Source organism: Colossoma macropomum, unplaced genomic scaffold, assembly GCF_904425465.1.
Source record: "Colossoma macropomum unplaced genomic scaffold, Colossoma_macropomum, whole genome shotgun sequence".
Lineage (NCBI taxonomy): Eukaryota > Metazoa > Chordata > Actinopteri > Characiformes > Serrasalmidae > Colossoma > Colossoma macropomum.
The window spans coordinates 38,682,612-38,703,476 of NW_023494805.1; the positions used below are offsets into that span (position 1 = coordinate 38,682,612).

The 20,865-nt window shown below is 39.1% G+C and overlaps 1 protein-coding gene across 1 annotated transcript in view; it reads right to left on the reverse strand.

The window, feature by feature from the left end:
• Positions 1-1,900: 1,900 nt before the first annotated feature.
• Positions 1,901-20,865, reverse strand: part of ak5 (adenylate kinase 5) — a 98,575-nt gene continuing 79,610 nt past the window's right edge. Inside the window, exons 9-14 of the mRNA XM_036596314.1 lie at positions 20,362-20,404; positions 19,683-19,727; positions 13,075-13,238; positions 7,685-7,801; positions 6,117-6,311; positions 1,901-3,298 (exon numbers count right to left, since the gene is read on the reverse strand). Coding sequence (XP_036452207.1) covers positions 3,233-3,298; positions 6,117-6,311; positions 7,685-7,801; positions 13,075-13,238; positions 19,683-19,727; positions 20,362-20,404 — 630 coding nt within the window. The 3' untranslated portion in view covers positions 1,901-3,232. The remainder of the gene's footprint in view (positions 3,299-6,116; positions 6,312-7,684; positions 7,802-13,074; positions 13,239-19,682; positions 19,728-20,361; positions 20,405-20,865) is intronic.

A 20,865-nucleotide genomic window follows, 5' to 3' on the forward strand; every position in this document is an offset into this window, starting at 1 on the left:
TGTTTTAAATGTTTTCTTTTTCATTTCGCAGTTTCCTTGTGGTCCACGACAAAATTGTATTTTTATTAATCTATTTAAATGGCAAGGATGCCGAAAAAAGAAGATATCAAGGTGGCGGCTGCCGCCCCAGTGGTACACCCACATTATTTTATACACATAGATTTTGTTGTGCTTCAAGTAGACCATTTTGTATGGATTCTGTTTCGTTCACCACCCTCCCTCGCCCCGCTTCAATATCAGTGTATAAAAGTCTGTTCTTAAATAATGTTAAAATGTTAGAGGAGAACTGTGGAAATAAAAGTATGTGAAAAGTCTTTCTACACCCGACTGTGGCATCGTCCTTCTGTCTCACTGTTCGTTTCGCTTTCCACTCTGACTTTCTCTTCAGTCATTCCAGTTAATAATGACAGTAAGTGCATTTACATGCACTTAATAATCCGATCATAATCAGATTTCTGCAGTTATCTGATCATTTAAATGGTCGTGTAAACAGCACACTCTGATTTGCGTTTATGGAATTTGGCAGACAATCTTATCCAGAGCAACTTACAGATCATTTTACACAGGTAGGCGAAGGTAGTGTTAGGAGTCTTGCCCAAGGACTCTTATTGGTACAGTGTATAGTGATTTCTTAGATCGGAATAAGGTCTAGAAATCTGATAAAGAGAGCTGAGTTTTAGCTCAGTAGTCCGATTTCTCAGTGCATGTAAACTTTTACTCTGATTTCTTTCGGATTTCTCAGTCTGAGCAGCTGCGAAAACAGACGGCCGTCCCGGAAATAAGCGAGCAGCGTTTCTGTGCGACGCAGCAAAACACTTTTGGAGCGACACTGAAACCGACTACATGCTTGACAAAATGGATTTAAATATTCTTCGTCTTCTAGATGATATTTGTTCATATTTTCAGATGAAGTGGTGCAATGTTTAGCCGCAGCATTAAGTTTGAGTTTTATGTTTACGTTGCGTCGTCTTCTGTGAGTTTATTGGCTTGTGGTAAAGCAGAAATCCGATTACTGTCTGACTCGTGTAGACCCGGAGTTTCCCCATTATCTGATTACTCAAGTACATTACTGACAAAATAAGATTTTCTGCAGATTATTCAAATGGTCATGTAAACAGCATACTCCGATTTCATTTGATAGGAATAAGGTCTAGAAATCTAGAAATTTAGAAAGTCCGATAAAGAGGGTGGATTTTAGCTCAGTAATCAGATTTCTCAGTACATGTAAACTCTTGCTGATTTCTTTCGGATTTCTCAGTCTGCACATGTGTAAACACAGACTGTTGGGCCAGGAATAAGTGAGCAGTGTTACCACGAGACGCAGCAGAATACTTTTGGAGCGACGCTGAAACCAAATGCATACTTGACGAAATGAAGGATTTAAATAATCTTCATCTTCTAGATGATGTAAGTTCATATTTTCAGGTAAAGTGGCCTCAGCATTAAGTTTGAGCATTAAGTTTGAGTTTTACATTACGTTTATGTCGCGTCTTCTGTGAGTTTATTGGCTGTTTGCAAAGAGTGAGTTCCCCCATTATCTGATTACCCAAGTGCATGTAAACTTGATCGGATTACTGACAAACTCTGATGTTCTGCAGTTATCGGATTATTAAATCCATGTGAACACACTCGGTGGTGCCTTTTTGCTCTGATTATTTTCATATTTGTATGTTTTGAACAAAATCTAAACAGGCTGAGCTGCAAATGTGGTCATGTAGCCACCAGATGGCACTAATGTAACAGCAATGTTCTCATAACACAAGTGAGGCGGGCACAGTTTAATAGCTCTTAATTATCCCTTAATTAATGAGCATTTAATAGAATGATTATTAGGAAAGAACTTGTTCACAGTTATTTCATTCAAGTATTTCTTTTAAAGAGAAATGCAAAATGAAAATGGTTCAGATGCAAAACAATTTATTGAGAATCATTGCTTACATGTCATCATCCTCTTGCTTCTGTATCAGTCCATGTGTACAGCCTCATACTTCACATCCCACGGTCTTCAAAACTCTCATAAGAACTGATTTTTTTACATATGAAATGGTTTTATTTCATCCAGACGTTTCAGAAGGAACACAACAACCAGACTTCAAGGTGAAACTCATCCGTTCCTTAAGCCTGTAGCCAGACAGACAGCAAATACAAAGCCTGAATGTCTTTTCATTAAATACACAAAAAGCGGTTGGCTTATTGATCATACTGCTATTCTGGCATGCTTTAGTGCACTAGGATGTGTGAGGAGACGCGACAGGAGATGTCCATCTGCTCTCTGTGCTGCTTCCCTTCCTGCAGGTTGTAGTAAATAGTGCTGATAAGATGTTGTTGAACTTGCTCAGCTGCTTATCTTCGGCTGCGTTTACATTACAGCAATGCAAATCACTTCCCTCTAATCGCTGGCTGCTTTGGGGGAGATGAAATGAAAGCAGGTTTAAAGAAGCAGTAGTGTATGCGAAGGTGTGGGCTACTTCTGAGCTGCAAAGAAGCTGACAACAGGCCAAAAATAATTCTTAAAAATGAAAAAATTCAAATAATGCTAAGGATAATAATAATAATCTCCCCTTGGATGTTTAAGATATATTAATCTCCGTGTTTGTCATTATCTCCTGTTAGTTTCTCCATGTTCTCTGCACTGATTTCAATGTTTTTGACTGTGCAACATGATGAAATGCACCTCTCTATGTAATATCATTGGCTGGCGAAATTAGCTTCTCATTTGCATAAAGTTCAGCAATTTATTTCCACTCTCTATGCTTACTCTTCCACTGCTACTCCCACAATGCCTTTGCACAGCACTGCTGCCTGTCTCCTTAGAAAATGAATGGAAAACAAAAAAAAAGAGGAAAAGCTTTTCGCTCCACTTTAATATAAATGCAGGAGTGCAGTGTGGCTGGAGTAGCATGAACAGCAGGATATAGGAATGAACTCTCTTCAAACTAGATGGAGCTGAAGAACTGTAGCCTGGAGAGGCAGCGTTTGCACGGAGTTCTTTAACAACAAGCAGGCGGGTGTGTTTCGTGTCTCTGCAGGCGGTTTTCGTTGAGCTGCTATGTACAGCGAGGAAGAAGAGTGGCAAGACGTTGAGAGACGTCACAAGGTGCTGGCAGATGTCCTTGCCCTGCTTTTGTGGATAGCTGTGTACGGTGTGTGGGGTTCGTGATAGAGGTTTGTGTGCTGTGGCGCTGCAGGTGATTGTTTGGTCCAGCAGGGGGCAGTTGTGCGGTTCTGGTCTTTAGCAAGAGTCCAGGGCCAGGCATATCTGCTCAAACACCTCGTCAGGGGGCTGTTCGGCATCAATCTGCACGCACACACAGAAACGTAAGGATGTTTGCATTCTGACATCGAAAAGTAGGGCAGAGAGACGCGTCACGCAGCGCTAATTAATCTTAAAAATACAGATCCTTTCTGCGAGGATGAGGGGGAAAAGCGTCTGGGGAGAACAGATTATTAGCTGTGGGTGAAAACTTGTACAGCTACACTGTTAAGTACACCGTTGAGAAAAGGGAATTACTGTTTTTCTTCCGACTCAGTAAAAAGAGAATTCCCTTTAACTTATCTCTGGATTTTCAACACGTTTCTCCTGGAGACCCTTCCAGAAATAACTGTACCTTCTAGTACTGCTGTTCTGACGGTTGTTGGATGAAAAGAAAGTGATAATTGCAGTTATGCATTTTAGACTCTGTTTAAGTGGTAGGAGGTACGAGGAAGTCTTGTAAAAATGAAAAGTAAGAGTTTCTGTCCAAAGAAAAACAAGCATCACAGCAGAAGGCAAAAATGTTCTTTACTTTCAATGGAAGTTGATGTGAAGAGATTTTACTCCAAGCATATTTGGAGCATTTCTGGAACATTCATCATGAAATTCAATTCACACAATGTAAAGAGCAGCTGCTGCACTGAAAATACGTAGAAAAGTATTGAAAAAAAATGGAGATGCATGTTTTTCTTTGGACAGCGATGATATATAATAAGTTTGTTCTCTTACTGGGTGAGTGAGTGAGGGTAGGATATCTGTCAGCCCAATCAAACGTCCTCACGGACCAACTTTGTCCCACGGGCCACATATTTGGCAGCTTTAACCTAGAAAGTCATTTTTCCAGCCTTTTTTTTTGGCTAGACTGACCAACATATTTTGAAAAACCTACAAGTTTAATTATCTGATCTTACATGACATTTGAGATAGAAGTCACAGATATTTTGAAACTGACCCAAATGCTGATAAATTATTAGCTACAGCAAAAATGTACAGCCTAACTAAATAAAAACAGGTCAGTTATCTGCTTTGAATGCTTCTTTCAGCTGAGTTGTCTTTGCTCTCCAGACTGTAGCAAGACCCGTTCACTGTTGTCTGAATAGCAAGTATATAACATGCTTCCCCCTCAAATGCATTCTTTTGTGATTACTGTTCAGAGACTGGATAAGCTTTACTGAACGCTGGTAGAAAAAAAAAAACATTGAACTTAAGAATTTCTAGCGTACATTGTGTTTGTAGTCTAAGGGGTGTTCAGATGCGCTGTGTTTTAAACCGCAGCGCATCGTGTTCCGTCTCGTGCTTGAAAAAAAAAGCAGGGCAGGTTAATGCATTTGATTAAGTAAATATGAAACAGTGATTTGAGAGAACACAAAACAATCAACCATTTCAAAACTGACATATACACTAAATAGACAAAAGTATTGGGACACACATCCAAAACATTGTTCTGGTGTTTCAGCCACACCCATTGCTAATAGGTGCATAAAATTAAAAAGCACGCCGCCACTCCGGAGCAGTGGAAACGTATTCTGTGGAGTGATGAATCAGCTTCGCTGTCTGTCAGTCTGATGGACAAGTCTGGGTTTGGCGAATGCCAGGAGAACGTTACCTGCCTGACTGCACTGTGCCAGCTGTAAGGTTTGGTGGAGGAGGGATGATGCTATGGGTTGTTTTTCAGGGGTTGGCCTAGAACCCTTAGTTCCAGTGAAGGGAAATCTTAATGCTTCAGAACCAAGACATTCTGGACAATTCTGTGCTTCTAACTTTGTGGGAACAGTTTGGTGAAGAACCTTCCCTGTTCCAGCATGACTGAGCCTCAGTGCACAAAGCAGCTCCATAAAGTCATGACTGGGTGAGTTTGGTGTGGAAGAACTTGACTGGCCCTCACAGAGCCCTGACCTCAACCCCATCAAACACTTTGTGATTAACTAGAACAGAGATTGTGAGCCAGGCCCTCTCGTCCAACATCAGTGTCTGACAAATGCTCTTCTGGATGAACGGGCAAAAATTCCCACAGACACACAAAATCTTGTAGAAAGCTTCCCAGAAGCTGTTAAAGCTGCAAAGAGGGAGCCAACTCCATATTAATGCCTATGGATTTAGAATGGGGTGTCATAAAAGCTCTTGTAGGTGTAATGTGTGGGTGTCCCAATACTTTTGTCCATATAGTGTATATTAATACAGAAAACTCTTATAATGTGTAGTGTGTAGAGTGTTGTACAGCTCTGCATGTTTGAAAACATCCCAAGCCAGCTTTTCCTTCCTGCTGGATGACTGAGTAGAAAGAAGGCATTCTCAGTATTGACTGGCCAGCTATGGATGTCGTATGGTGCTATATGGGTGCTCAGCACAAAAGTTGATGGGTTTTTCTACTTAAATGTGTAGCCTAAAAACATAAAGCGTGTTGCACAGGGTAGAAGAGTGTTTTTCAGTTGTAGCTCTAGTGCGTGTCGTTCCAGAACAATGAAAAAAGTGCATTTGATCGAGTTTAAAAAGCCGTTGTCTGAACGTCCTATTTGAGCTACATGTAACCTACACACTAGAGTAAAAAGATGCATTATGCCGCTGATTTAGCCAGCAGGTAACGTTAAAACAGCTGAAGTAGGTGAACGTCCTGCTTAGCCAGTCAATTAGATGTTTATCTTCTTAAAATTATGATCTAACATTGTGACCTTTCACACAAATACAAAACGATTTGAAATTAATAACGCACATCTTAAATGTAGCTAATTTCACAAAAACTTTGTGTGGACTACAACTGAATAAGACTTTTATTGCACCATGTAAAGCTTAGCAACAGTTGCTATGAAAGAATGCATTTGTGGGCGGAGCCAGTTGATGTGGGCCATTAGTTCACAGTACCCACCCTGCGCAGGACGCCTGTGTGTTCGTAGTGGTTGATGACGGGGGTGACGCTGCTGCAGAAGCTGTCGACCCGGCGGCGGGCGTCCCTGTCCCGGGCCTCTCTCGAACGCAGGCTGGAGCAGGTCCTCTGCTGAAGACGGTGGCTCATGATGTCTGCAGAGCACTCCAACAGCAAAACCACGCTCGGCTGCCCCATCTGACACACACACACACACATGCGTGATCCAACAACCCTCAGAGAGCTGCAGTTAACAGGGTCTGAGGGGATGCAGGTGGCATGAATGGTAAAGCTGTACAGGTTGTACAAAATCACACTGCTAGGCTGTTCTAACGTCTGCTAATGCTCTGATTTATAGATCAGGGGTGTCGAACTCAACCATTAAAAGGGCCAAATTAAAAAATCAACAAAAAAATATTTTAAATGTTATTTTTACTTAACATTTTGCCATGACCCCAACTGCCCAATGTTTATTGAAAATAAGACAAAAATGCAACAGCAATTAGGCATTGGGTTCTTAAACTATTAAAAAATAGTTTTAAATAAAATAAATAATTTATTACAAACCAATAGGCTACATTAGCTGCAGATAACTGTTAAAGCTCTTTGAAAGTCCTCAGGAGGTAGGTTTTTAAACACTGCCTATTTGCTTGAACTAGACCTGACATCTTTTCTTTTTGTGTAGCTGCTGTCCCATAGATTGTCAGGGAGGGGTTGGAGCGCACATTATATTGCAGTGCATGCTGGGGACTGTTGTGCAGCTCAGTGTGAAACAGCCTAATAATAATAGAAAATTAAAATAATTCTGCCACAGGCCTGATTTGGCCCACAGGCCTTGTGTTTGACACATGGGATATAGATCTTATAAACAGTAATTAACTCAGAACCAAGTGTGATAAAATGTGATGGATCTATAAGGGATGTTCAAAACCAGAGGTGGGTAGAGTAGCCTAAATTCAGTGTTGTTACTTCTGTGAAATAATGCCTATGAATATATTATATAATACAAATAGTGCCTTTTCAAACAACTTCAGTAGAAATAGAAAAGTAGCTGTTCAAAAAACTATTGAGCGTTCCAGCCGTAAACTAGCATTTAATGTTATTTTTACTAACAGAATTGACTTTTTTTTGTATTTGTCAGTGTTCTCTTACTACAATACCCAGTATGCATTTCACAGTTGCACCATACAACCATTAGGTGATGTGGTAGGCTAATAAATACAGATATAATATCTGGCTTCCTGTTGCCACCTCAGGTCTGTCAGGACTGTTTCTGTTGGCTTATTCATTAAATGTTCCCACAGTGTAAACATAAGCTGACACTTTCAAATGATGTTAAAAAAAGTTGATATTTGATAGGCGGTTCAGAGAGGTAATAAATGCCTTCCTTTCCTCCACTGCTGAACAATAAGGGGCAGCGCTGGTGCCTGATACGATTAGACCGTGTCTGCTTAACGCTGAGCTTCTGACGTCATGCGGCTGGACCGTGTGTTACATGCTACAAGGAAGATGGTTGTCCTTGACTGTGATGGGTTTTTGGCACGTAGCATTCCTCTCTCTCAGACACTGACCTTAGCCTCGTACTCCTCTGCCTGCCTCAGGTCCCGTGGGAATCCGCTGACCAGGAAGCCTTTCCCGTGTCGCACTGTAGACTCCATAGACTCACACAGAAGGTCCAACAGTGTGTCCTACACACACAAACACACAGCACATATTAACAGTAAATGGTGACGGGGGGAAAATAAGAGCACACAAATACAGGATGGGAGATAAATGTGAAATGATTCTAATATATTAGTCCTGTGGGACACAAGTCTATAATGAAAAATACATAGAAGCTGCACAAAAGTTAATAAATAAAAAGTAAGTAAATAAATTGCTGAAGTTCTTGCTATTCAGCGGCCTTAGCGTTCCTGCATGATTCGTTTTTTTAGCACCACAAGGCTTAACAAAGTGCCAACAGCTGGAAGTTGTGCCTATATATTACAAGCTCACGTTAGAAACAGTTTAAATCCTTATTTTTCTCAACTGTTATTAGCAATGGCTACATAGCAATAGCAGGATGTTCAAAGCTTCTTACAGCTTGTGTGTGCAAGTTTCCCAGAATATGTGTACCGTAATAACCCAGAATGATGAACAGAGCTGTAGATAAATCTGAAATAACTGCAAAAAAGTTACAGTAACATTAATATTCATAAAGTATTTCAATCACACCTTCCTGGAAGAACATTATACAGCAGTTAGTTTGGCACAATCTGATTTGAAAAGTTTTTTTTTAATGTGTGCAAATAAAAAGATGGACTACATCCAGTTCTGAGTCTGTCGTTTCACCTAATCAAGTTTTTTTGCAGCTATGATGACGACGGCATCTGAAATTAGTCAAAAACTAACAATTCAATTGAGTAAACAAGATGGTCTAAGAATTTAATACAATATTTATATATATAATATTTGATTAGATACAATATTCAGGGCTTCTTTGCTTTACTTGTTTCTCTGTTTTTCTAACTGTTGTATGATGATCTACTGTACTCGCCTTCAGCATCGTGCCTGCGACCAAATCACAGCTGTGGTGTTTTTTGTGATAACACACTCCCTCTTATGTTATATTGCTTAATTAAAAGATTGTTTAACTTATTTTGAGACATTTTAAGTAATTTTATTTCTAGGAGCATACAAACCTATCTGCCAATAGAATAATAAACTCTAGATACAATTACTTAAAACAAGTAACAAACTTTGAGAAATAAGAAAAAAAAATATTAGATGTGTTGACTAGATTTAAAATGTTTTCACTAACCAATATATATTTTTGGCAGAGAATTTGACAAAAAAATAAGATAAACAGATAATTAGAGTATGATCTTTATCCTTTAATAACTTCACTTCTGTTGTCTAGCTTAGAGTATTTAAATCTGCACTGTATAAGTTGTTACTAAACTGTAAAAAAAAGATCTTGTAAAGTGAAAACTACATTATCTTCTAAGAATATATAATATATAAGAACAGATGTTTGCTACTTGTATGTCATTTTATCAAACAATTTTGCATAATGCAGATAATTTTGCCTGTTTGAAACAAATGAAACTCTGCTAAAAGATTAAGACAATTTATCTCAGTGACTTAAAACAAGTGCAAATGCCTAGAAATAAGTTAAATCGTCCCAGAACATTCCAAAACTGAAGTATTAGACATACTGATTCACTTAAGTTTTCACAGCCAAGATAGCACTTTTTGTAGGGCGTGTATAAAATAACAAAGATTATTAATGTGAAAAGTGATTCAAACTTTTTGAAGGGTAGTGTTAAACCTGCGTTACTGCGGTTAACCGTATTTGCTTACCTGTATACAAAGCATATATTTACATGTTAAATGATGACGGCAAAGAGTTTCATACAAACATGCTTTCTTAAACAAACACACTGCACACACAGTGCAGGTCAACAGGGAAGAAGAAGAGCTGAGTAGATGCGCGTGCACACGTTTACCCAGTGTTCATGCATGTTAATCATGACAAACACATTTGCTTACGCATAAACAATACACACACACAAAGTCAGACGGCTGGCATGCAGGAAAGTACTTCACAGCAAATGTTAATGATGCCTGCGTTGCTAGGCAACTCCACTGTAACATAAACCATCTGATAGCTCCGAATCTGAGTCACTGAGCCGCACACCAAACCCTCAGAGCAAAGAAAACCTCTGACCAGAGGGTTCAGGTCTGATCCCTGAGACAACACGCCGACTGCATGGACTCCTAAGCTGAGAAGCACATGAGCCTCACTGAAGTCCCTGCTGTTCAACAGCACTAATGTTTGTCGTAGCGTTCCTGTATGATTTGGTGTTTTTAACACCACAAGGCTTAACAAAGTGCCAACAGCTGGAAACTCAAAATTAAAATCCTAGTTTTTACTTCTAACTGTTATGATATATGGCTATTTAGCAATGGCAGTGTGTTCAAAAGTAATTTTAGGGACTATTTACTACTTGTGTGTTTATGTTTCCCAGTGGGCCCTGATAACAAAATCAGAGTTTTCTGAATGCACTGTAGACCTGCCCTACCATTCAAAAGTTTGAAATCACTTGTTATATCACTGTTATTTCACATACAATAATAACTAACAATAGAATGTGGATGTAAAATTTATAAACTAGACATCAAAAGGGTACTTTAGATGTTTTAGTCAATATTTCTTTATTTTGAGTTAGTATATATTGCAAATGTGTTGCTGGAGCCTATCCCAGGGGTCATCGGGTGGAAGGCAGGAAACACCCTGGACAGGTCACCAGTCCATCACAGGGCAGACAGACAAACACATTCACACACACAATCACACCTAGGGGCAATTTAGCATCTCCAATTGGCCTGACTGCATGTCTTTGGACCATGAGAGGAAACCGGAGCACCTGGAGAAAACCCAAAGAGACACGGGGAGAACAGGCACACCGAGAGGACCTTGGTCGCCCGTCCGGGGAATCAAACCCAGACCCTTCTTGTTGTGAGGCGACACCAAATATAACCATATATCCTATTTATAGCATAATACTAGCATGTTACATCGCATGTTGCAGCTTATCACTGCTTTGACCTAACTTGTGTCAAACTGTAAATCAAGCCATTAAGAAGATATCATACATATTATTTTAACACTGTGCTTACATTCCAGTAAAGCTGTCTTTTTTATAAATATTACTGCTGCATTCTGAGCAGTAGTTTGAATTTCATGCGTACTGGACGACTCTCCAAACACTGTCAGTTACACCAGCTGTGTGGTCATCTGAGCCAAGAACGGAACAAAAGAGCTTTACACATACTGCTGGATTTTGTGCAGACTCTTTCTTTGTGGAGGATCTTTCTAAAGCAGCTTTGTGCCAGGGTTCATACATCTTTTCCAAGGTCCAATTCAAGCACTATTTAAGCACTTTCCAGGTCAATTTTCACACTTTTCCAGCACCTTACAGCTGTAGTAAATTACATATTTATACAAATACATACATGCTCAAAATAATTCATTCACTTTTTATCTCATTAAAAGAGATGGTATTATGCTATAAACAACCTGAATTGTGTTTGGTAATAGCAGAAGGATAAGAATTAAAGCAAAACACATATGCTTTATGTTTCAAAATGTGTCACCTGTTTGTAAGTAGACTTTCCTTGCTATCTAACCTCGCTGAGTCAGGATAAAACAATTACCCAAAAAATCACTCAACAAATAACTTTAATTTGAATAAATTCTTTACTAATAATGTCAAAAATAACAACATTCACCTTTGAGGTAGGCAGTCAATCAGCTCTATAACCTTTTCCACAGTATTGTGCAAATCAAAACAATAGAAATAGAGCTAGTTACAACTTGAAACCAGACTGGCAGATCGCAGTCATACACTAGCAAGTGGTGTATGGGTTGCAAACAAGCTCTTTGAGCAGGTCTTTTAAGTCAGAGGTCGACAACTCAAATGTTAAGAGCCACTTTGTCCTTTCAACAAAAATCAAACCACCTTGTGAGTCACAATATTTCATGTACATTTTGCCATCTTGGCTGTAAATATGACTCAGTATGTGCTGATGTGGTAGTATAAGCTAAAACATACATAACAGAAAACGTAGACTTCCTTTGCTTTAAGCCTTAGCTCAGCTATAGCCGCGCTTCTCGCATCTTTGGCAGGAAACTTTTCATCAAAAGCCGAACAGTTTCTTGTAAAATGCCTCTTAACGTTCGACTTTTTACAAAGTTGAATTCAGCTTCTTATTCACAGCTTCTTGGATGAATTGTTTTTGTTCCACCTTAAATGGTGCACCATTTAAGGTGGAATGGTACAATTCTAACAAGAATCTGACATCAGCTTCGCAACCTTTTACTGTTTCTCGTTGCAGATTAAACGTATCAGGAAACCAGCTGGAGTGGTTATAAATGCAATAATTCCATTTGTCTCTAAATTATCGATGTTTGTCTTAAATGTTTCTCTTTGCCTTTTCATTAGCTACTCACTAGGTGAGACTTGTGTGTGTTGCTATGGTGACCAGTAGTCTGGCCGCCAACCTTCAGGGTTAAAGGGTGAATTAGCAGTTCTACATTAACTCCAGTGTTTAAGACCATTTATTGTTAAACTGTGTTGAACGATCAGCAGAGCTTTATTTTACTGTAAAGGAGGATTATTTTATTTTTACCTAAAGATCTAATTCTGCTGTGGAGCCACAAAAGGGCAGTAAAAGAGCCGCATGTTGCCAACCCGTTTTAAATGAACAATGGGAGCCGGCTTCTGTCCAAGAGCCATTTGTGTTTCTTTCTTTCTTTCTTTTTTGAAACTTAATATAAGGGAGAATGTTAGGGTGATCCTCTCCGCAGTGGTATAATGAAGAGCCGTTTGGGAGCCAAAAGAGCCGGCACTTCTGGGTGAGCCGAGCCAAATGATCTTGGTTCACCAAAAAGAGCCGAAATTCCCATCACTATCACACACACAGATGCGCAAGCGAGCCCAGGCAGAGCCATTTTAAACTTTGGCTGGAACTTTTTTATTTTATTTCTCCATCTAATAACCAAACTATTCAGTCAGAAAGCTATTTGTTGTGAAAGAACTACAGTTACAATTTCAAGCATTTTCAAACACTTTATGCAAAATTCCAGCACTTTTCAAACCTGGAAAATACAGCATTAAAATTCAAGCATTTTCAAGGATTTCAAGCACCTGTACGAACCCTGTAGTGCAGACTTGCTTTGAGGAGTTTTTCTAGCAGTTTAGGTCTCCAGCCTCTAATCAGATCTCCATTCTGTATCGCCTTTGGCTTTATGGGTGTGCAAACATGGAGTTTCTCACTTTATTAAGACGATATAATGCTAAAAGTGAAAGACAGTGTTCTGGAATGCTGTTATGCTCCCATGTTACATAAGTGTCAAATGGATGGAGAATAGATAATTGTTCTTTTTTTGATAATAGAATTTAATTAGTGTCCTAACCTGAGGAAGCTGTTCTCCCCTCTCGAGGACGTCTCTGAGGAATCGTCCTCTCTCGCTGTGGGACTGCAACTCACTGCACAGGATGTCTCCGGGACACAGGCGCCTCAACCCGTACTGCTCCTCAATCTTCTCGCATTGCAGAGCTTTCCCTGAGCCGGGACCACCTGACACACACACACACACACACACACACACACACACACAATCATCATCAATGTCATCATAAGCATCATTAGCAGTCAACTGACACTTTAGCCAGTATAAGATGGATATTGTGATTATGTATACATACAATATATATTTGATATAATCTATAATTTATTATAATTTAATATAATTTCAAAACCTCGTATCTCCGAAAAGGTAACTTTACAGGAAAAATTTTCTAAATTTTAATGGAAGTAAATAGAGAAATATTAAATATATAAAAGTAATTCTGGAGCATTTCTGTTGGTCCTTTTATCATGAAATTTTGACACAACATAAATGGCGAGTGGTACAAGGTTTTGTCCTGACAGCAGCGATATAACATAGCCAATTCTCCCTCAAATGATCTAAAATGTTAACAAAATGTGTAAAAACTAACCAATATTAATTTTTAATGTTTTTTTTCAGGTTGAAGAATGGTGTTCATTAGAAATTAAAAGGCATTTTGTGTGTTAGAATATGCTCGAACACAGTCAAACAAAAGTGTGCTGCATGAAAATTCTATAAAAATGTACCAACTGGAAAGCAGATTTGGACATGGCACAAAAAATTCAAAGAGGAAGGCTGTCTGTGCAGGACAAAGAGATCTGGACGACTACCAATATCGGAAGATATTACATTTGTGAAGCTGTGAAATCGGTTATAAAATCTACATCCCTCTGAATTTCTTGTTCGAATTTTGAAAAATAAATCTTGTATTGTTCAACATGAAGCCTATTTAATTTTGTTTGTCCAGGACATGTAGTTACTTAGATATTGACATCTCACATGATGTAATTTTTTGGGACACCCTGTGTGTGTGTATATATATATATATATATATATATGCTTACATTTTTAGCATATGCACTGGCCAACCAGGACTCCCATATTAGTGACTGCCCTTCATTTCTAACAGGCTTTTGAAATAGAAAGTACTGGTGTGTTGACCACCCCCTTGTGGCTTCTGCCATGTCAGTCAGCGGCTAATCTTTTATCTACATTTCCATGTTTATTTTCGATTACAGTAACATTTAACGTGCTAATACTTAATGTGTTACCATTTGAAATGCTAGCTCCTTAGCAAACTTCGCCAGCCTTGATTTGAAGCTGTTCTTGGGAAGTTTTCGATGAAGGTCTGGTATTTGTAGGTGTCTATCAAAACCGGGTTCATTAACCTGTTGAGGTCTAAGCTCTAAATTTTTGCAACTAATTTTTACATTAAATATAAACTCCCATTAGTAACCATAGATTTTTACATATATTTGTTTTCAGCACAGACAGGACTATGTGAATCTTGTAGAATCAAGTGTGTCAAGTAATTTCACAAAAAGATAAAGGTATATTATTGATTTCAATCAGTGGAAAATTAAACTATACACTTTTGCATCATGAAATGGTTTCCCCAAGGCGATTTCATGGCTCAACTAGGGACATTTCATACCACACAGAAAAGAAAAAGCTCCTCAGAACCTGATGCATATGAGCACAGCGCTATCCAAATAATAACTATTCACATGCCATTGCAGTATTGCATTATGCTACATAACACTCAATGAGTGCTATGAAGATCCACAAACAATCTGGATGGACCAGGAGATGAAGATTAGACCCATCCGTACATTTTCATGTTTTTGTTGACACGTATAACGTTGTTATGAATGACTAATAACAAATAACTGAATCACAAGCCACTTGATTTGTCTAGACAGCTTCTTTTGTAGCTGCTGCTCACTCATTGCCGCTTTCGTGTTGTTTGAAAGGCAATTAAATAACATTACAAACTATCCACAAAGTGCTTTTTATAACTAAAATAAAACAACAAAAATATATGCAAATCTATGAAAGCTGAGAGTACATTTTTCAGATCTCCATGCCAAAAACAAAATATAAAGCAAGTCTATACAACAAGAGGTCCCAAAGTTATTAAACAATATCTGAGCTATGGTTTTTCATTGACTCATTCAATGTCATTTTCAGAGGATTAATGTGAACTAGCCAGCTAATACAATGTAATGTTAGCAACTTTAAACTCATATTAACTCAAATAGTTTATGATTCTAGAGAGCAGGAGTTCCTGAATTTGCTAGTTGATTAGTTGACCACTAATCATCATCAAACAAGCTTTTTCCACAGCAGATGTTACAGGAAACGAAAAACATCCATTATAAGTGAAAAGATAGAGATGGAGAGGCTGCATTAGAAACTGAACTGTGCACTAAGGAGCAGAGCTTATTTAATAGAAGCACTAGGGGGTATGTTATTGCTGACCCCGTCACTTACACCTTTACATTATCTATACAAACCTCGTTGGTCCAGAGATTCACCCTTCCTCTGACTTCCCATCATTACCATTCTCTACACGAGTAAAAACCAGCCTTATCTGTTCATGCAGGACGCAGCCAGACCTCCTCATGGCGAAGGCATCTCCGCAGGAAAACAGATATACTCCATTACATTAATCACTTGCCCAGGAAAGCCTACTTTTGAAGAGTGCTTTTAAAATGCCTAATGTTCTCTCCTGAAAATCTGAGGCTAGTGCAATGGTTGAATGGCTGTACTTGAAAATTAAACGTTCAAGAAACTGGTTTGGTTTCTATGCTCAACGTATGAATGATTCATACTGAATTTACAACTACATAAGAATGACTGGCCCATAATAGCTCAGTTTGATTCCCCAGTGGACAAATATTTGTTTACAACATTTAGCAGACACTCCTTTACAGAGCAACTTACAGTTGTAATCATGTTACAGAGGTAGATGAATGTAGCTTTAGGAGTCTTTCCCAAGAACTCTTATTGGTATGATGTGGCCCTTACACAGGCAGGAAACCCCAGTCTGCCATGTGGAAGGGAGCACTACATCATACCAACCACTTCAAGATGGCACTTAGATAAACAGAGTATGCACTTTTGGCCGCACAGTGTCAGAAACCAAATAATCTAATTGAAACCAAATAGTCTAGTTGAGATTACTTAACACCTCAACACGGTTTGAGGCAACTGTGTGATGGCAAAGGCATGCGGCTTGCATGATACTAATCGGTGTACATAAGCTTCTATTACTTATTAGCAAACCTCCGAGGCCAGTTGTGTCTTGGCAGATATGCTACACTCTGGGGTAAGTGGAGAGTTGTGTAAATTATTTTGAACTATTCCTTGAACATCATATACAGCTGTCAATCTCCATCAGCACAATATTTAGCATTCTCCTTCTGTCAGTAGGTTTCTCCTCAAGTCAGAATAACACTGTCTCTAAAGAATGCCCAGCGGCTTTGAAACAAAAGCTGAACCAACTCACAGTAACAGGAATGGCAATTAGGATGGAGGGAGGCATGGAGGAATGACACAGTACCCTCTCATTTAAGAACAGTGGAAGTGTGGGTTCAGAAAAAGCCTTGGGCTAAAGAGTGTATTGATTGCACATAACAAAGAAAGTAATATATTGCAAACATAACAGATTATATTCTATTAATTAACAGCTATTTCTTTTTCGTATGGGTCAATTATGGTGTGTCAGTGTTGATGGCAGCATTTAAAGCAGAATACATGTCCTCTCATAAGAAAACCTATAACACTCCAGCTTAAGTGAAGTGCTTTCTTCCGGCTGCGGTTGGCAAGATTGTCTCAAGCTGAAGATGTTCTAAAGCAGAATGTAGGTGTTAAAGACAGAAAACATCAAAACAGATGTAACTCACATCTCTTGAAGATAACCTCAAAACAAGCTGAAGTGAGAGTGTATGTGTGTGTGGCTCCATTCAACTGGGACCAATCATGTGAGGATGAAAATGTCTTAGATGTGTTTTAATTTGGGCAGCTGTGTCTTTAGAAGCATAAGATGCCGATGCTATCTGTTATTACAGGCCTAAGACGAAAACACTGACATTTAATTTCACTTTCCTTCATTGGCAGATGCAGCTTAATGAAAGCAATCTATTGTACCAAGAAGATACAGTTTGTAGCTGGGAAAGATGCCAAAAATTGATTGAAAAAGTAATAAATTTCACTGGTCATGGAGGATGGAAGACTACCCTTTTCACCCAGAGAGAGCAAACCTAATCATGATCTCTTGGACTCCAGGCCACAAACTCGCAATCTCCCAAAAACAGGGTCAATCCTTAGACTTTTGTGCCAAGTAGAAGCCCCTAAACTAGTTATATTTAATGAGAAGTTCATTTTGGTTGTCCAAACAGTTTTTTTTAACTGTCCATATAAATTATTCAGAGGTCTGAATCAATGATGCATTCACAAGTCAACTTTATCATCTCCATATGCAATAAGATTCCGTCAGAGCCAATTTACAGCGAGCATGCCCATCTCCTATTCATCTCGTTATTATGCCACGTACATTGTATTGGTATTATATTGGTATAATATCATATACTGAAGCTAAACTGAAACTAAACGTGACTGCAGAGCACCAGAGGGAGGAGGCTGTCAACATACCTGCAATAGCGACAAAGTGAAATACAGTATAAATTGCCTGAACTTCATATGCAGATGGTGCAAACTTCACAGAGACTATTAATGTAATTACTCAAGTGCAGAGCAGTACAGACTCAAGGTTGAAATTAATAAAGTTATTAAGTTATGAGCATTATAAGGTATAAGCATTACTGCTTTAGCTACCATGACAACGTTGTAGAGAGTCTTGTGGGAGGGTTGATAAACAAAAAGGGGGAAGGTTAAGGCCAAACAAAAGAAACAGCAGAGCAGCGTCTTTAAACTAAAAGGAGTTTCAGGAAACTAAAGAGTAAAGCAGTCACCAAAAGGGCACTCAAAGTTTTTTGTTTTGTTTTGTTTTTTTATGCTTACTCTGAAAGACACTCAAGTAACCACTCCGAGACTTGAGAGAGGAACGAATACCGAAATTACCCGCTTAGTCTGAGTTGTGCATGTGGCACTATGAACTCAAGACTGAGCAGAAAGCAGCGTGTGAGCACCCCTGAAGTAGGGTGCCCACAGCTGTTACCGCTCAGCCCTAATTATCACTTAGTGGTGCCTTGTCTCCCGCTAGTGGCTGGAGGTGGCCTAGCACGAGGCCGGGACATTACAAATACCTAACAGTTAAGGTTTATTTTATTCAAAGGCTTATTATTCAATAACTACAGGGACTTCAATACAACCTAATAGAGCTATTAGGTTATAGAAGTGTGTAGTAAAACTTTGGGCCTGCCGGTGAGCTCATGGCTTGTTAAGGAGTTAACAAGCCCTGAAATGTGCAGATACTCCACGGCCGAAGTTCGGAACCTGTATCGGGTGGCTTTAAAAGTCTCCACAGGGACATCTTTTGACCTTATTTGGAGCTTCAATTTCTAAATACATTCCCAGCTGGTGAGCTAAAAGAACTGAAAGCTTGACTGAGGTAATGATCGACAGCAAAGGTGGCTAATCAGTGGTTGGAGGGCTAAGAAAACAAGGTGGGGGTCGCAACTGGTCATTGGTCATCGCAGAGGTGATTATGCATTTATAACAAAAGAAGCAGAGGTGACTTATGGGCCCCTCAAATGTGGAAACACAAGTGTGGTAAGGATTGAAAGAATATGCTAAAATCTGCACATTTCTCCAATTCTTTCAATAAGATGAGGCTGAGAAATAATTTGTATAAAATTGAAACATACTTTGTTATAGCCAGCAATAACTTCAGTATGGGCTTTAACCGTCTGGACTTTTTTAGCCATAATAAAAAAGCTATTTTTATCTGGTTTTGTCCAGACAGAATTCAATAAATCCAACCATTGTCTTGTTCCCAAAGGAGTTGCTGAGGCCAGCAGTGATGGCCAGTGTAGCCCGTTCCATTCTGACAGGTACCTGAGTGCTGTTGGAGAGATGATTTATCTGCTCACCCAGCCTCTACCTTTTCAATTACTGCAATAACTCACACCATAGCATGTTACTGTCTTCTACAGTGCTTACATTCAGCTATTATTTCGCCAACTGTGTGACACTACAGCCTCTCGGTATACGGTCACCGTGTTAAAGCCGGACCTCCTCCTTCATTAACCTTTATCACTGACACCCAATTAGCGGATGATGGGGATGCTGGGCAGCAGTTAGTGGAAAAGCCAGCTAATTGTTTTTTCCCCTTTATCCCCTTTTCTTTTCTCCGAGACATGCAGTGTGGCTTTTTACTTTTATTTCTTAATTGACCTGTAAGAAAAAAAACCCTACAATAGGGGAATGTTAAAACAGATCATGCAAAAATAAAACCCATTTACAGTGGAATGAAGTGTATCTTTCAGGCATCTCAGAACATCACACCTTTACCCAAGTTGAAAAAACCCTGCTAATCATATGTTCTGGGAGTGTACTGTCTTGAATGCAGAATCGCAGTGATAATGATAAATAGCATCTCTTAGGAGAAGGGGAAAATAAGATTACAAGCCAGTAGGTGGTTTTAATGGCTCCAGCACTGAACATACCAATCACGAAGATGACCTTTGGTTTCTTCTTCTCCACGGGAAAACCTGGAAGAGAGAGACGGCATATCAAAACTGAGTAGCGCAAATTGGCAAACCGTGCTAGGTGTACCAATTAATATGCAGATGCCAAATGGTTCTTCCTACAGAAGCTCAGAGATTTATTATTTATTATCTCCTGCTTGATACCTCAGGGATGGCATAAAGAACAACGCTGATGTGGCCTAGACAAAAATAAATGTCCCATCCTTGCAGGGCAGTAAATAAACTGAACACCCTGCCCCCTGTCTGATCGATCAAGACTGGAGGAATGACTGCTGTGTCATTGGGTTTAGAAAGAGAACTGCTTATCCGTGCTTTCGACCGACTTGTGCCATTCACAGACAGAGGGTTATTTTTGGATTCCAATTTGAGGCAGTGCTAATGTCTGTTACAGAGTAACAAATGACTGCAGTGTCTGACTTTCTTTGACCTCGCACTCATTTTGCTAGATTCAAATTTCTACGTCTTTTCCACATGAATAAAATGTTACATCAACATAATCTTTGCCAAATGTAAAAAACTGCAGCTGATGTAATATGTTTTATTCATGTGAAAACTGTGAAACTGAATCAAGTGAATTTGATGCATTTTTGTTCAGGGTACACAGACAGAATAATCAATACAGCTCCACTGGACTCACTTTCTTCACTCTGCTCTGTGTATCCCAGCTCTTCCTCAGCAGCCTGTTCATGTGAGAAACAGCAGAGAGAAAAGTTCAGCTCAGTTTTAAGGAATTTCAGTCTAACATGGCTAACACATACTCTCACAGCGACATTCGACATGTTCAAGACACTGAGCTGATGGATTTCAGTGCCATCCTGAGTTTAAAACACACTATACGGCCGGATCTGCTGTGCTGAATGGGCTCCTGCAGAGTTAAACACACTGCAGCTCTGCTGGAGTAACTTGGTGACAATGAATGTGAAAGTGGTAATTTTACTGTTGAACTTCTCCACAGGATGCATACAGGTACGCATCACCTAAAATGAGAAATTTGTGTTCCATCCAAAATTTATTTTAACCCTTAGAAGTCTAGAGGTATTAAATGTAAGTAAATCTAAATAAATGGTTCCTAATTCAACAGGCAGCCACTTATTAATGCACACGTAACAATATGATCATTAACAAACTATTATATAATTAC